General features: G+C 59.4%; 4 protein-coding genes and 1 non-coding gene across 5 annotated transcripts; 3 read left to right on the top strand and 2 right to left on the bottom strand.

Annotated features, from left to right (window-relative positions):
• Positions 1-91: 91 nt before the first annotated feature.
• Positions 92-3,437, top strand: GGTG_00547 (hypothetical protein). The gene is made up of 3 exons (XM_009218297.1): positions 92-1,355; positions 1,455-1,902; positions 1,987-3,437. The coding sequence occupies exons 1-3, from the start codon at positions 713-715 to the stop codon at positions 2,756-2,758; spliced, it is 1,863 nt and encodes a 620-aa protein (XP_009216561.1). The 5' UTR covers positions 92-712; the 3' UTR covers positions 2,759-3,437.
• On the bottom strand, positions 3,374-8,165 carry GGTG_00548 (polyadenylate-binding protein). The gene is made up of 3 exons (XM_009218298.1): positions 6,730-8,165; positions 4,258-6,473; positions 3,374-4,192 (listed from the first exon to the last, which is right to left on the bottom strand). Exons 2-3 carry the CDS (start codon positions 6,438-6,440, stop codon positions 4,054-4,056), a joined length of 2,322 nt encoding a protein of 773 aa, XP_009216562.1. The 5' UTR covers positions 6,441-6,473; positions 6,730-8,165; the 3' UTR covers positions 3,374-4,053.
• GGTG_00549 (hypothetical protein) lies at positions 8,119-12,625 on the top strand. Its single transcript, XM_009218299.1, has 3 exons — positions 8,119-9,104; positions 9,178-9,625; positions 9,736-12,625. Exons 1-3 carry the CDS (start codon positions 8,417-8,419, stop codon positions 12,092-12,094), a joined length of 3,495 nt encoding a protein of 1,164 aa, XP_009216563.1. The 5' UTR covers positions 8,119-8,416; the 3' UTR covers positions 12,095-12,625.
• GGTG_00550 (glutamate-5-semialdehyde dehydrogenase) lies at positions 12,374-14,337 on the bottom strand. The gene has a single exon (XM_009218300.1). The coding sequence runs from the start codon at positions 14,116-14,118 to the stop codon at positions 12,769-12,771; it is 1,350 nt and encodes a 449-aa protein (XP_009216564.1). The 5' UTR covers positions 14,119-14,337; the 3' UTR covers positions 12,374-12,768.
• Positions 14,338-14,374: 37 nt separating this feature from the next.
• GGTG_20273 lies at positions 14,375-14,490 on the top strand. The gene has a single exon (XR_653005.1). It is a non-coding gene; the product is annotated as a 5S ribosomal RNA (ribosomal RNA).
• Positions 14,491-14,579: the final 89 nt, after the last annotated feature.

A 14,579-nucleotide genomic window follows, 5' to 3' on the forward strand; every position in this document is an offset into this window, starting at 1 on the left:
CCATTGGCTGCGCGCAGGTGGCCCCAGCCTCTTGAATTCAGCCCCTCTCCGCCCTTTAACATGAGGGAGCTGCTCCCCCATTCCGGGGCGACTGCGCATGCCATTCACAAATGGCTAAGCGTCGATCCGAGTCTCTGGTGGCAAGAAAGTCTCCCGTCTGTTTGTCGTGGTTTGTTCGCGCTCGAGGTCCCTCTGTTTTTGGCGGCTGCGACCCACTTTCTTCTGCATCCTCCTCCTCACTCATCCCTTCCTCTTTCACTCGCCCGCCCCCCCCCTGGCCTGTCGCCCATTGTCAGTCGGACGATGCCGTCACTCCTAACCGTTAACAATAACGTGTCGCTCCTGACTGTGAACATTGCACCGAGCACCTTCTTGGCCTCTCTTATTCTGGCGCTGGTATTTCTATCCTTTTACCTCCCGACCCTGGCCTTTCGTCTGCCGGGCCTCCTCTTCCGCTCCAAGAAGGCGACGCTCGAACCCCCACCCACCGCAAACGTCGTCGGGTACACCCGCGCCCGAAAACCACTGCCCGCGGTGCCCGCCATCGGCCCCATCGACCTCCTCCAGGACCTGCCATTGGTCCTGGCAGACCGCACCGCCCTGGTCCTCCACGACATCCACCCGGACGACCAGCGCGAGCACCAGCACCGGCGCCGCCAGCGCCCGCGCTCCAGCACTAGCGGTGGCAGCAGCAGCAGCAGCAGGAAGAACGATGGGGATGGATCCGACGGATCATTTAGACGCCTCGCTACGAGACTTCGAGCAGCCATCCTCCCCGCCCAGCCACGGGACGGCGACGAGGTTCGCCGACCTCGCCCGGGCTCGCCCGGGCGGCGGGCCGTTGCAGCACTCGGCCTTCTCGAGTCGCCCAAGCGAGGCGGCCGACGTCGAGAGCCTGATGACCGACAGCGTCTCGAACGGCGGCTTCAGCCCGCCCGCCTGGAGGCGCCTGGGAAACGGTGATCGCTCGTCCGGCTTCTGGCGCACCCCCGACGCCGGCAGCGGCGGCGGCGGCGGCGGCGGCGACGCACACACGCTGACCGGCAGGAGGCTGATGAGCCCCATATCGCGCGGCCTGTCGCCAGCACTGGATCTTGACGACGATCTGGACCTGGGACAACACGACGGCATCGACGGGAACGAAACAGAGCTCCTCGAGCAGGCTATCAGGACGAGGCTGCCGATGGGGTCCATGAGTCCCGAGAAGGGGCGGAGCCCAGATCGGGACTTTGCCAACCACACCAACACCACGGCGACCAAGGTCGAGGAGCAGCTGCAGCAGCGCTCGCTACATGGCAGAGCTGCCGGCCCCCACAGCTCCAACCTGCGCCCCCAAGAAGAGACTCCAGACAACTGCACGTAACCTCTCCCCTGGCCTTTTTCTCTTGGCCCTGTAATCCGTCCGAGACGTCCTTGAGCAGCCCGACTAACAGGCTTCCACTTGCAATGGTTAGATATAAGATTCGCAGTCCGCGCAGAAGTGCAACAAAAAACAGCGCCCATTGAAAATGCACTCAGCTTCTTTCGCGCAAGATATGCCGCCGCAACGGGGAGCTGGCTGCGGACGCTCCTGTCTGTGACAGCGGCACTGATATCATTCGGTCTGATGCGCTCCCTGTTCACTCCCGCCGAGCCTCGACCTGTCCCGGACCTTGTCAAGGTGGCGGGCATCGCGCGGGCCTTTGAACCGCTGATATACTACTCAGAGAACGGGGCGCAGCAGGTTGGGGACCTCCAGGCCACGGGCGTCGCCGTCTGGGATCTCGGCGAGAGCGTCCGGTCCAGCAACATGACCTCGGCGCCAATCATCGTCAAGGAGCTCGACGACCTGAGTGACAGCCTCAAGACTCTGGCTGTCGAGCTGACAAAGTTCTTTGCTAATGTGGATGGTGATGTTGACGGGTGAGTGGAGCCGACGACGAGCCCTTGCATCCTTGCTTTTCTCATTTGCTCCGTGTTGCGATGGGATGCTAACCCTGAGCTTAGCATCCTCATTGTCATGGACTGGGCACGTAGGGAGCTCACGCAGCTGAACCAGAAACCGACACAGGCCCTCATCTCATCGGCCTTTGACAACATCCACAACCTTCTCTCAAACGTGGGCGTGCTGGAGAACTCGGCAGGCGAGCCGACCAAGATGGGCTCCGTGGTGACGTCGGTCATGGGGATGTCGGGCCCGCAGCGGACGCGCGCGACGATCCAGCGCACCTTCAACGAGTTCCTGGGCGTGCTCGAGGAGGCCATCGCCAGCGAGCTGCAGCACAGCCTCGCGCTCTTTGCGCTCTTCGAGGCGGTCGACCGGCAGTTCCTCAACCTGGCGCGCGCCGTGGCGCGCGAGTCCAACGCGCAGGACGAGGAGCACGCCGACCTCCTCAGCTCGCTCTGGGCTCGCCTGCTGGGGCCCGATGCCGGGCGGGTGCGCAAGTACGAGCGCAACGCGGTGCTGCTCCGCAACGTGCGCGACAAGACGGTGCGCAACAAGGGCGTCCTCGTCGAGCACAACCAGCGTCTGCTCGCCCTCAAGGCCAGCCTCGAGGCGCTCCGCCGCAAGCTCGTCTCGCCTTTGGTCCGCTCCGTCAACTCGTCCACCCTCTCGCTCGAGGAGCAGATCCGCGGCCTCGAGGACGCCGGCGGCTACCTCGACGCCGTCCGCGTCCGTCAGAAGGGCAAGCTTATGGAGATTTTGTACGGCGGCGGCGGCGGCGCCGAGGCGGGGAGGCGCACCATCGAGGACGAGGCCCGTGCTGGCCCGCGGTAGGAACTCGTCTAGGTCCCTCTTGATCTGGAGGAATGGCCCAGTCAGGCAGGATGGGAAGGGGGCATAGCTATCACTCTGTGCGAATAGCTCGTAGCGCTACTCTGCTCCATCACTCGGGCTTCACTAGCATCTGCTTTGTTAGTTTTTTTTTTTTTTTGGATTCGGCGTTAGACATGACTTTTATTTTCTTCCAACTTCTTTTTTTTATATACTTAAACGGGGACTGCTTTCGGCGTCTCGCAATAGCCACTCCCTCCACAGTCTTCTTGTATCATAATCCTTGCGCTTAATCGCTATAGAGGCGTGATGGGGGTTAGGCGTGTCTCGAGGAGTCTCGGGGAGTCTCGGGGAATGGCTCTACGGTTCAGGGTTTACGATCGTGTATGCGTGAGATGAATTAAATAGGCAGGGCAAGAGAGAGGGTGACAGGGGTTACCACTGAGGAGCAATCATCAATATCATCGTGCATGGTCTGTTCTTGTCAGCCGTCGATAGTTCTCTCCTCGTTCGACGCACGCCTCTTTTGAGCCGAGAAGCGTCAGGGCTTGGATTCCTCAGCCCTGAGAGCAACAAAAAGTGACGCCCACATCCCACTCTCAACCCAGGCACGGTCAATTTACATAATGAACAAACTTTTGGATTCCTCTATTAGGCTAGCCACCCAACCGAAGCAAAACCCATCATGCGCACGTCAACTATTCCTTCATGAACCATCATCGTCGCCCGACTCTGTTTAAGCGAAGGAACCCCTAGCTTCAGAACCGTGGAGACAGGATAAGATGCAGAGGGAAGCTGCCTCTTGGGGGTATTCAGTCCTGTGTAGAAAGCAAGCAAAGTCCAGCCCAGTCAAGACAAACCCGCAACCCCTAAACGCCGTTCGAGGGGGAAAGACGTCGCTGTCCACCAGAATATGTGGTGAACAGTGCCCCAAGCCACCACCGCGCCTTCCCTTTTCTGCCCAATTTCTGATTAGGAAGAAAAAATGGAAAAGACAAAAACCAACACAAAGGAGAAATGTGACCCCCGGGGAAAAAAGTCTATCAGTACATGGTGAATGCTGCTGCAACTGCCGACGAGAGTCCCCCATATCGTCTCAAAGATCTGACTGGGGTTACTCTGTATTCAGCTCGGTTGCAGCCCATGATTTGCAGCCCTCAAGGACCATGGGCAAAAGAAAAAGTCATCGGCATCAAAAAGACGTAAAGGATGCGATATGAAATGCATGGTATCATCTGCGAAAAGAAGTGGCCATCCGCAAATATCGCTATCGTCAAGGAATGTGTGGGCTGCGAGGTTTAGGCCTTGGCATCGGCCTTCTCTTCCTTGGCAGGGCCGGGAGCGTCGCCGGCCTCGCCACCCTGGGCACGGACATAATCGTCGTACACCGCCAGCGCCTCGTCAACCTTTGCCCGCAGGGAGCCCTCATTCTCGATGCTGCAGTGTGCCGGGTTAGTTGTTGGGCCTGGCTGGGGCTTTTTAGGGAGGGGAATATGACTTACAGAGCGACAAGTTCCGCGTTCTCCATCTCAAGGAGCATGCCCGTAATCTTTCCGGCAAGCTCAGGGTGAATAGCCTGAATCTTGGGGAAGATGACCTCTCCAAGAATCTGCTTCTGTTGGCCCGGGTTGTTACCAACAGCCGCCAGCTGGGTTTGGAGCACGCTGGCGCCCTCGGCCGGAGCAGCGTCACGGCCGCCCTGAGGCGCGGCGCCGGCGAAACCGGGACCCTGGTTGCGGCCACCAGCGCCACGGCCAGCACCGGCACCAGCGCCCTGCTGCCTAGCGTTCGGAGGGTAACCGGGCATGTTGGCAGCGCCGGGCATGCCGGGCATGCTTCCAGGGAGGCCACCCTGGATGCCCGGTCCGCGAGCGACGGGCACGCCACGGCCAGCGGTGAGGTTCGACTGCTGGAGCTGCTGCATGGCGGCAATGAACTGGGGGTTGTTAGGCTGGTACTGGCCCTGAGGCGGGAATTGGCCGGGGATGCCGTACATGGGCGGGATCTGCTGGGGCAGACCGCCACGGCCGCCCTGCTGGCCAGCATAGCCGGCGGGGAACTGGCCTGGACGGCCGCCCTGGACGGCCGGGAGACCCATGCCGGGCTGAGGGAACGGCATGCCACGGCCTCCGGCGGGAGGCATGAAGCCGGGCTGCGAGCCGGGGCCGTAAAAGACCGGGGCCTGCATAAACTGCTGGGGCATTCCGGCAGCAGCGGCCGCCTGCTGCATGCGGAGCTGGTTGCGAGCCTGGATGCTGGCCTCGAGCTGGTTCTTGCGCACATCCTTGCGCTGAGCCAGGGCGACGTACAAGGGCTTGCCGTTGACCATGCGCTGGTTCATCTCCGCGACGGCCTTGGTGGCATCGTCAGGGTTGCCGAAGCAGACGAAGCCGAAACCCTTGCTCTTACCGAGCTTCGGCTTCTTGTCAGCCTTGGCATCGCCCTCATCGCCCTCAGTCTTGGCGGCCTCTTCGTCCTCCTTGACGTTCTCCTTGGCATCTGCGGCATCCTTGGCCTCCGGCTCGTCAGCGCCCTCGGCGAGGGTCTCACGCATGACCTTGGCAGAGGTGATGGGGCCGAACTCGGAGAAGAGCTGACGGAGCTTGTCATCGTCGACCTCATCGTCGAGGTTCTTGATGTACAGGTTAACACCCTGGTACTTGCTCGCCTTCTCCTGGCGGGCAGCCTCGTACGACCTGCGCAGCTCCTCCTCGCGCTCGTGCTTCTTCTGGGCACGGCCGACGTAGAGGTTCTGGCCGTGGAACTCCTTCTCGTTTAGTTCCTCGACAGCCTTGGAGGCGTCCTCGTGCGAGGTGAAGTTGACGAAGCCGAAGCCGCGGCTCTTGCCAGTCTCCTGGTCACGGGCTAGCGAGGACGAGGTGACGTGGCCGAACTTCTCGAAAAGGGCGCGGAAGTCATCGTCGGTGACATCAAGCTGGATGTTCTTGACGTAGATGTTGGTGAAGTTGGCCTTCATCTCCTCGAACTTGCTCTGGCGATCCTTCTTGGGGATGTGGTGGCCAACGTAGACCTTCTTCTCGTTGAGAAGCATGCCATTGACGTGCTTGATGGCCTGGGACGCCGCCTCGTCGGTCTCGTAGTGCACGAAGCCGTAGCCCTTCGAGTTTCCATGCTCGTCCTGGGCAACCTTGCAGCTCAGGATGTTACCGAACGCAGCAAAGGTGTCGTGCAGGGCCTTGTTGTCAATCGCGACATCGAGGTTCTTGATGAAGACGTTGCCCTGGCCAGTCTTGCGCAGGGCGGGATCACGCTGCGACCACATTATGCGGCAGGGACGGCCCTTGATGAGGGTGTAGTTGAGCTCATCGAGAGCCTTCTCACCATCCGAGGTGGTGTTGTAGTTGACGTAGGCATAGCCGAGCGAGCGGCGAGTGACAGCGTCGCGGCAGACGCGGATGGAGGCGACCGATCCGATCTGGGAGAAGAGCTCGAAGAGCATGGCCTCAGTGACGGAGGGGTCGAGTTCGCCGACGTAGAGGGAGGCGGAAGCCTGGGGGTGAGGGGCCGCAGAAGACGGCGTGGCGCCGGCGGTGTCGGCCTCATCGCCGGGGAAGCCAGCGACGCTGGTGTTCACGGCAGGGCCCTTGTCACCACCATTGAGGCCGGTGTTGGCAAAGTCGGCGGCAAGCTGGTCGACAGCGCCCGAGTTCGCGGAAGCGGCCATGATGTTGGTTTTTTCGACGAGGAAACCGGAAAACTGGGAATGGGTTGTTTGAGTCAGTCAGGAAAAGGGTTTGACCTGGTGTGTTGACGAGAATTGAGCGGTCTGCGAGATCATGCAATGCCCCCGCTTGTTGGAGACAGGTTTTTGGTGGATAAGAGGAGGGGGTTTTTGTTACTGTGGAAGATCAAGGAGGGGGAAAGAAGTGGCAGCGAATGTGTGAAAAGACCAGGAAAAAAACCATTCGCGCAGACGAAGCGGGCGAGATGATGTTGCTAAGTAGGAAACTCACCTCTGGCGAAAATGACGAAGGTGGCGCGGGAAACAAAGACGACCTTCGCGATCAAAGGCTGTCTGGCAGGAGAATGCTCGTCGGACTAGGACGAGCTGCTGAAAGCGGTTGAGGTTGTAATATGAAAGAGAAGTAGAATGTCTAGGGTGCGCTGCCAGAGACTCTTGTCGCCCTTCGTTGGAGGGGGGGTTTTCGATTTTTTTTTTCGTTTTGCCTGGTTTGGGACGTTTGCGATTTTTCCTCTCGACGGCCGTCAAGGGTTTTTTTCGGGTGATTTTCAATTTTTTTTTGTGGTTTGGGGTATGAGAAAGAGGATGCTTGAGGACAGCATTCAAGTACGAAAAGTCGCACTTCAAGACTGAACTCGGAGGGGTTGTTTGGAAAGTTGGTGAGGGTAAGAAATCCCTTTGTTTGAGGAGGAGGAGCGGTTCTCGACGAAGGTGGCCATCAACCGACTGTTTTTTTTTTGGAGCGTACCCACTTTCTTTGTTCTGCGTGTCGCAATTTGCTGGCGATGCGGCAGGTGGGGCCTGGGGTTTGGGTGCGAGGCGTGTGTGCGTGCTCAACAGCCGCGGGGTGAGCAGGGTGCCAACAAAGTTAGCGCAGGAAGCCGTTAGCCTAGCATCGCCTGCACGATCAGTTGGCGCGTCCGAGCTTGCCGCAGTGCCAGCAGCCCGAGCCACCAACGTCAAATGCGCCTGCTGCTCTTGCGGCGTGAAGGGTTTGCCAAGCCGCCTCTAAATCATCAGCCTGATCAATCCCCCCGCCAAGCTGTTTGTTTGCCAAGTGTCCAAACACATTCCATGGATGCCGCCGTGAAAATGCAATACAAACTCTATCGGTTGCCTTCGGTGTGCTGGCCTTTGGCCGTGGTACAAGACGGGCCTGCAACCCACCCAACCCAGGCGGGCAGGCTCCCATTTGTGATCTGACGTATAAGATGGATAGGCATTGGCCGCGCCCATGTCCGGGCAGTGGCACTTGCGCCTGAAGTCCCTCTGCCGAAGTGGCCCGTCTTATCATGGCATAGCAGCCAAATAGCTCGAGGTAAAAATATGCAGCCTGTTGGAGTTCCCATTACCCAGTCTATACTATAGGCTCGTCTTTTCTTTCCTACGCCACCTGCTTTCCTGTCGGGTCCTGTATCTGCTCCATCTATATATCCATCCTTCAACAAACCTAACACGCTTGTTTTCAAAGCCCATCGAAGAGTAATGGGGAACACGTGCCTATGCGTTGCCGCTGGCTCAAGCTGCACAAGCGGGTGACTAAGGCGTGGCGTTGGGAGTAGCCCGTCGCATCACGCTGCTGCTAGAATATTCGAAAGCTAGGTACCTTTAGCGTACAAAGATCTGGAGGTATTTTCAATGATATTTTCCAAGAAGAGACGGGAAAGGGACTCCAAGAGACCCACAGAATAGTCCAGGTATCCACTTGGGCCTCAAACTTCCTTCTCAGAAGCGCTGCCGTCATCCCAAAGCTGACTACCCCTGCCCGCGTACCTAGCCGCAGACCCCCACCATCATCAGCTGCTACCTAGCCCGTCGTGTCCGTGTGCTGAGCTCTTTCGGCGGCCTACGGCCGACCCCAAACTTGCCGCGCACCTAAGCACGGCCTCGCTCATCGCACGACTCTGCACGACAGTACACACACCCCTCCTGCCGAGCATCCTCAGTCCTCTTCAACCATGTTCCCCACATTCTCCGGCACATCGCGGCGGCCGAGAAACGTCAACCTCAGCGGCCAACGAAGCGACCCCTTCGCCGGTACCTCGTGGGGCGCTGGGCCCTCAACTGGCACCACCAAATCCGTCGCCGAGGCCCAGGCTGACCGCCAGAGGAGGCAACAGGAAAGGGATCGTCTGCGGGCTGCACAAAACATCCAACGGACATGGAGGGGCCACCACGAGAGGCAGGCCCTCCAGGCTGAGCGCCGCCGCCTCTTCAACGACCTGTACCGCTGCCAGCCCCCGCTCAGCCTCAGCGAACGGGTGTCCCGCGCGTTCCCGCTGCTTCCGAGTCTCATCGGTGCCGACCACGAGGAGGACTACGAAGGGCTCACCAAGTTCACCGAGGATCTGGCCCAAGACGAGTCTGGTGTGTTCTCCCCCGAACAGACCCCGACGGCAAGGCTCAAGAGCCTAGTCCGCATGCTTGTGGCAACCGCCATCAAGACCGAGAAACCCGCGGCCCAAGTTGGGGTCTTACTAAAGCTGTTGGTGCTGCTTGTCGAAAGACGACCAGAATCGGCGGCCGATAGTCTTGATTCCTATTACACCTTACTCGCCCACATCATCAAGGAGGAACAATTAGATGGCCATGACTGTAGCGGGTTGCCCCTCGCCGCCATCTCGTTGCCCTTGGGGGTGCCATCAGGTCAGTACCTAGCTCTGAGCCATGCACAAACTGAACATTGTGTGCACATACTGACGCCCGACTCGCCAAGCAGACATCATTGCTTCCAAAGCGTACCGAGCCTTTGTCGCCTACTTCCTTACCTCGCCCGACCTGAAGCCTGTCGAGGAGCACACAAAGGTGCTGGTAGAGAGCATAGAGCCGGAACGACTATCAGCAGCGGTAGTGGACGAATTCTCGTCCGGCGGTACCCTGGCGAGTGCCCCCAAGGACAACCTTCTCTGGCTTCTGGCTCGCTTCATCGACATACAGCGAGCCCAGTCCGCAACCTCCCAGACCTCAGCATACGCCAAGGCGCTGCATCTTCAGCTGTCAAATCTGGCGTCTGAAATAAGGACTCGCTTCACGCCTCTCAGCTCCCGGGATTCCCCTAGGTCAGATGCAGCTACTGCAAACTTACAGCTACCTCACTACGTTTCCAAGCAACTGTCGTCTCTGGTGGAGCGCGGCGAGATCTCCAATCTGCTAAGCAAATTCGTCTTGTAAGCACCACACACACGCTTTCTTGGCCATATGTTTTCCAAACGCCCACAACATTTTCCGGACCCTTTTCCTTCTTCTATTTTGAATGTATATGACTAACACGACAAAGCAACTACGGAGCCACGTCGTCACAACCCGTAGGCGATGCTAGCATCCTAGCTGGCTACATTCTAACACTGATTCGCTGCTTCCCAAGTCGTGGGGACGACATCCGAATGAGACTTTACCTGGCCGATATTGCGGGCCAGTCCGAGAAGCAGAAGCTTCCCTCGATCAAATTTTTCTGGGAGGCCGTCAAGACGACAACCGTGTTCTCACGCGTTATCCGCGACGAGAAGTCGGCTCACGCTTTCCTCCTGCAACGGACCTATTTCCAGACATCCTCAACGGACTCGGCATGGGATCGCGAGTGGCGGACGGTTCTGCTCTTCCTTGAGCTCTATGTCTTCGTTCTCCGACTCACGGACGATGAGGATTTCTTCAGTGGCATCTCTGGAACTCCCACGGGCGGCACTCCTCGCCTGGCTGGCTGCAGTCTCCTACGGGGTGATCTCGAAAACCTGTCGCTCTTCCTCAAAAACCTCGGCTTCACCTTGTACCATCACGCGGCAGACCTCCTGCAGGTTGAGGGCACGGCAGAAAACGCTGTGCAATCGCTAGATGATGTTGTCAGGCTGACGCCGACGAGGGGTAAGACGCGGGACAAGGTGTCGTCAAGCTTCACTGTGATCTCGGGGATTGACTTTGAGGCGTTCCGCAATATCGCCATCACCACCATACGAATGCTATACGAGCGAGACTCGCGTCGGCCGTTTCTACCGCCGGGTCACTGGCTCATGACGTCCCGCTTCGACATGGACAGTTTCCTATCGGCGGTGGTGCTGGAGGAGCAGAGACAGCATGACATCAGAGGCAACGACAGCGAAGAGGAGGTGAGCGACGAGGATGAAGAGCTGGGAGACATGCTCGGCAGCAGCAGCCACCAGGTTTTCAGCTGGGCTGGCCAACGCCGGTCGAGACATGCCATGGTTGAGCAGTTCAAGACCCGCCAGAAGAAGCTGCAGCGTGACAGGACACTGGCCGTGATAGGGCCCAAGCTGGAGATACTCCGCAACATGCCGTTTGTTATACCTTTCGAGAAGCGAGTGCAGATATTCCGCCAGTTTGTCCACCTCGACAAGGAGCGGCGCCGTCACGGGCATGTTGACGCGGACCAGTGGCGCCAGTTTGTTCTCAGCGCAGGCTCCAGAGACCCAATACCCGCAAGAGGAGTTATCGGCCGCCATCATGCCAAGATCAAGCGGGGGAATGTTTTTGACGACGCCTATGACCAGTTCTACCCGCTCGGAGATGGTCTCAAGGAACCAATTCAGATTACCTTTGTCGACCAGTTCGACACGATCGAGGCAGGCATCGATGGGGGCGGAGTCACCAAGGAATTCCTGACAAGCATCACAACGGAGGCATTCGGCAGCAGCCAACATAACCTGTTTGTTGCCAACGGGTCGAACGCCATGTACCCGAACCCATCTTCGCTCGATCAACTCCAAGAGTCGCTGAGGGACATGGGATTTCTTGAGGGAAGCGACGAGTGGACCCTACAGGTGCAGACACTGCTCGAGCAGTACGAGTTCCTGGGCCGTATTGTTGGCAAGTGCATGTATGAGGGGATCCTCATCGACATTGCCTTTGCCGGTTTCTTCCTGCTCAAGTGGGTATCAGCCGCGACGGATCTGGGGTACCGGGCCAGCATCAACGACGTGCGCGAGATGGACGAGGAGCTGTACCAAGGCCTCTTGCGCCTCAAGAACATGCAATCTGACGTATCAGAGCTCGAGCTGGACTTTACCATCAACGACCAGGTCTCGGCAACCGGCGAAGAGACGGTGACGATAACGCGGGACCTGATGCCCAACGGCAAGGACGTGGCGGTGACCAACGAGAACAGGCCGCTGTACATATCGTACGTGGCACGGCATCGGCTCGTAGCGCAACCGTATCAGCAGACGCGGGCGTTCTTGCGCGGACTGGGAAGCATCATTGACCCCGCGTGGCTGTGCATGTTCAACCAGAGCGAGCTGCAGCGGCTGGTCGGCGGCGACTCGTCCGAGATCGACCTGGAAGACCTTCGGAAGCACACCGTCTACAGCGGCGTGTACGAGGTTGGCGACGATGGGAAGGACCATCCCACCATCGACCTCTTCTGGCAGGCCATGCACGAGTTCCAGGACTCGGAGCGCCGTGACGTGCTCAAATATGTCACATCGACCCCGCGTGCCCCGCTCCTCGGCTTCTTTCAGCTGAAGCCGCTGTTCAGCATACGCGACGGTGGTGGCGACCCCGAACGTCTGCCCAGTGCAGCCACGTGTATCAACCTTCTCAAGCTCCCTCGCTACCCGACGCTGGAGATTCTCAAGAATAAGCTGAGATACGCGGTCTCGTCTAACGCGGGATTCGATCTGAGCTAAGAGCAGTTAGGTTCCTTGCTAAGCTACAACGACGATTGCCGGCTGGGTAGGTTGTTGAATCCGTGTCCTTTTTTTCGTTCATTTTATTGTTGTGAGCCAAGGGGACAATCTAAGCGAGTTCGTGCCCCAGGGACGCTTTTGATCGTAGCAATGGCGTTTATTACGAATAGACCTACATAATTTTGGAACCCGCTGGCATGAGGGCAGATGGCCTGGTTGTGCGGTTTGTACAGCGTGCAGGATTAAACGTGGGATATAGGGTTGCAGTAGCCAGTAACAGCGATGTGTTGTAGATGGATTCAGTGCTGTTGTGCAAGACGGAGGACTACCTAGATGTCAAGGTTCAGCCGAAATAATCAAGTATTACCCATTGTTTGTTGTTATTAGTCCGCGTGTCTTGGTTCTAATGTACGTTTTCACACGGTATGTACATATAATTCTTTTCTTTTTCTTCGGGCTTTTGCGTCCGGGGTCGTTTGTATCCCAGAAGGTGTTGGTATTATAAATGGTAAACAGAGGCCTTTTTCTCTATCTAGATCATGCACTAATGCCATTTCCCCACCTTGATCTCAACCGTAACGCCAATGATATCACACCGCTGTGCAGAAGGATACGTTTTCGACTAGCTATGTTCATGCCAACAGACAGACAGACATTGTCGTCTTTTGTAGTCTCTACAGAGGAAGGGGCTCGTGCTTGAAGCGCCGCTTGCCCTCGCCCTCGCCGTACGACGCGGCGACGTGGCCGGCGCCGCGGATCTTGTACTTGTAGATCATGAGGCCCTCGAGGCCGACGGGGCCGCGCGAGTGGATCTTGTTGGTGCTGATGCCGACCTCGGTGCCGAAGCCGTAGCGCATGCCGTCGGCGAAGCGGGTCGAGGCGTTCCAGTAGACGCCGGCCGAGTCGACGCCGGCCATGAAGCGCTCGGCGGCGGCGGCGTCGGCCGTGACGATGGCGTCGGTGTGGTGGCTGCCGTGCTCGTTGATGTGGGCGACGGCCTCGTCCAGGCCGGCGACGACACGCACGGCCAGGTCGAGCGAGAGGAACTCTGTGTCGAAGTCGGCGTCGGTGGCGTCGACCACGGCGGGGGCGGGGGCGGCCGGGTCGGGGGAGGGCAGGGCGGCCTTGGACTCGGGGTCGCAGCGCAGGGTGACGCCGCGGGCGGCCAGGGCGGCGGCGACGGCAGGGAAGACAGAGGTCAGGGCGCCGCGGGCGACGAGCAGGGTCTCGGCGCTGTTGCAGGCGGCGGGGTAGTTGGCCTTGCTGTCGGCGACCACGTCGGCGGCCAGGGCCGGGTCAGCGTCCGGGGCGAGGTAGACGGAGCAGAGGCCGTCGGCGTGGCCGAGGACGGGGATGCGGGTGTTGGCCTTGACGTGGCGGACGAGCTCGTTGCCGCCGCGGGGGATGACGAGATCGATCAGGCGGTCGAGGGCGAGCAGGTCCGAGACGGCGTCGCGGGTTGTGACGAGCTGGACGGCGGCGTTGGGGACGCGGGACGACGCGAGGGCGGCCGAGATGACGGAGGCGATGGCGACAAAGGACTCGGTGGACTCGCGGCCGCCCTTGAGGATGACGGCGTTGCCCGACTTGACGGCCAGGGCGGCGATGTTGGCGATGACCTCGGGGCGGGCCTCGAAGATGACGAGCAGCAGGCCGATGGGGCACGAGACGCGCTCGAGCTCGAGGCCGTCGTCGAGGCGGGTGCGCAGCGAGACGCGGCCGACGGGGTCGTCGAGCCCGCGCACGTCGAGCACGCCCTTGAGCATATCCTCCCACTTGCCGGGCCGGCCCAGGTCGAGGCGCGACACCAGGCTGGGGCTCAGGCTGCCGTCGGCGGCGGCGCGGCGGGCCTGGGCCATGTCGCGGGCGTTGGCGGCCAGGATGTCGCCGCGCGCCGCGGCCAGGGCGTCGTGCATGGCCGTCAGGGCGTCGTTGCGGGCTTCGGCGGGGAGCGTGGCCAGTACGTGCGACGCCGCCTTGGCCTCGCGGGCCGCCTCGGCGGCAGTTGCGTTGGTCAGCGACATGGGCGGAAGGTTAGTGCTGGGGCCGGCGTTAGCGGTTTCTAGTCGGCCGGGGCGGCCGTCGAGCCTTGGGTCGCGTCAATGTGGTGGTGATGGTATCGCGGTTGAGTCATGGTGTTTTTTTCCTGACCGCCGCCGATTTTGTTCCGATGATGGTGGTGGGCACGCAATTCCGCTGAGGGGTCCAATTCCAACAAGCCGTCTGTTGTGTCTGACGGCGTGACGATACAAGCAAACGGACAGGCAACGACTGGCACATACGACCATACCCACTGGAATATACGGGATCCCGTCCGCTCTCCCCTAGTCAAACCAGTGAGGGCCGAACTAGTACTCAGGTGGGTGACCACTGGGGAATCCTCGGTGTTGTATGTTTTTGCTCTTTTTTTTTCCATGCTTTTCTTCCTTTTGGAAAGCTGATATTTTTTGGGCTAAAACTAGATCATCTGATCGTCTCCTGAATG

The sequence above is a fragment of the Gaeumannomyces tritici genome (genome assembly GCF_000145635.1).
Source record: "Gaeumannomyces tritici R3-111a-1 unplaced genomic scaffold supercont2.1, whole genome shotgun sequence".
In the NCBI taxonomy this organism is placed as follows: Eukaryota; Fungi; Ascomycota; class Sordariomycetes; order Magnaporthales; family Magnaporthaceae; genus Gaeumannomyces; species Gaeumannomyces tritici.

Bases quoted from the DNA above. Each gene is read 5' to 3' on its own strand.
- GGTG_00547 (XM_009218297.1), top strand. From the start codon at position 713: ATGGGGATGGATCCGACGGATCATTTAGACGCCTCGCTACGAGACTTC. The intron at 1,356-1,454 runs GCACGTAACCTC...TGCAATGGTTAG, and splicing joins AGAAGAGACTCCAGACAACT to ATATAAGATTCGCAGTCCGC. The intron at 1,903-1,986 runs GTGAGTGGAGCC...CCCTGAGCTTAG, and splicing joins GTGGATGGTGATGTTGACGG to CATCCTCATTGTCATGGACT.
- GGTG_00548 (XM_009218298.1), bottom strand. From the start codon at position 6,440: ATGGCCGCTTCCGCGAACTCGGGCGCTGTCGACCAGCTTGCCGCCGAC. The intron at 4,193-4,257 runs GTAAGTCATATT...GGCACACTGCAG, and splicing joins AACGCGGAACTTGTCGCTCT to CATCGAGAATGAGGGCTCCC.
- GGTG_00549 (XM_009218299.1), top strand. From the start codon at position 8,417: ATGTTCCCCACATTCTCCGGCACATCGCGGCGGCCGAGAAACGTCAAC. The intron at 9,105-9,177 runs GTCAGTACCTAG...CTCGCCAAGCAG, and splicing joins GCCCTTGGGGGTGCCATCAG to ACATCATTGCTTCCAAAGCG. The intron at 9,626-9,735 runs GTAAGCACCACA...AACACGACAAAG, and splicing joins CTGCTAAGCAAATTCGTCTT to CAACTACGGAGCCACGTCGT.
- GGTG_00550 (XM_009218300.1), bottom strand. From the start codon at position 14,118: ATGTCGCTGACCAACGCAACTGCCGCCGAGGCGGCCCGCGAGGCCAAG.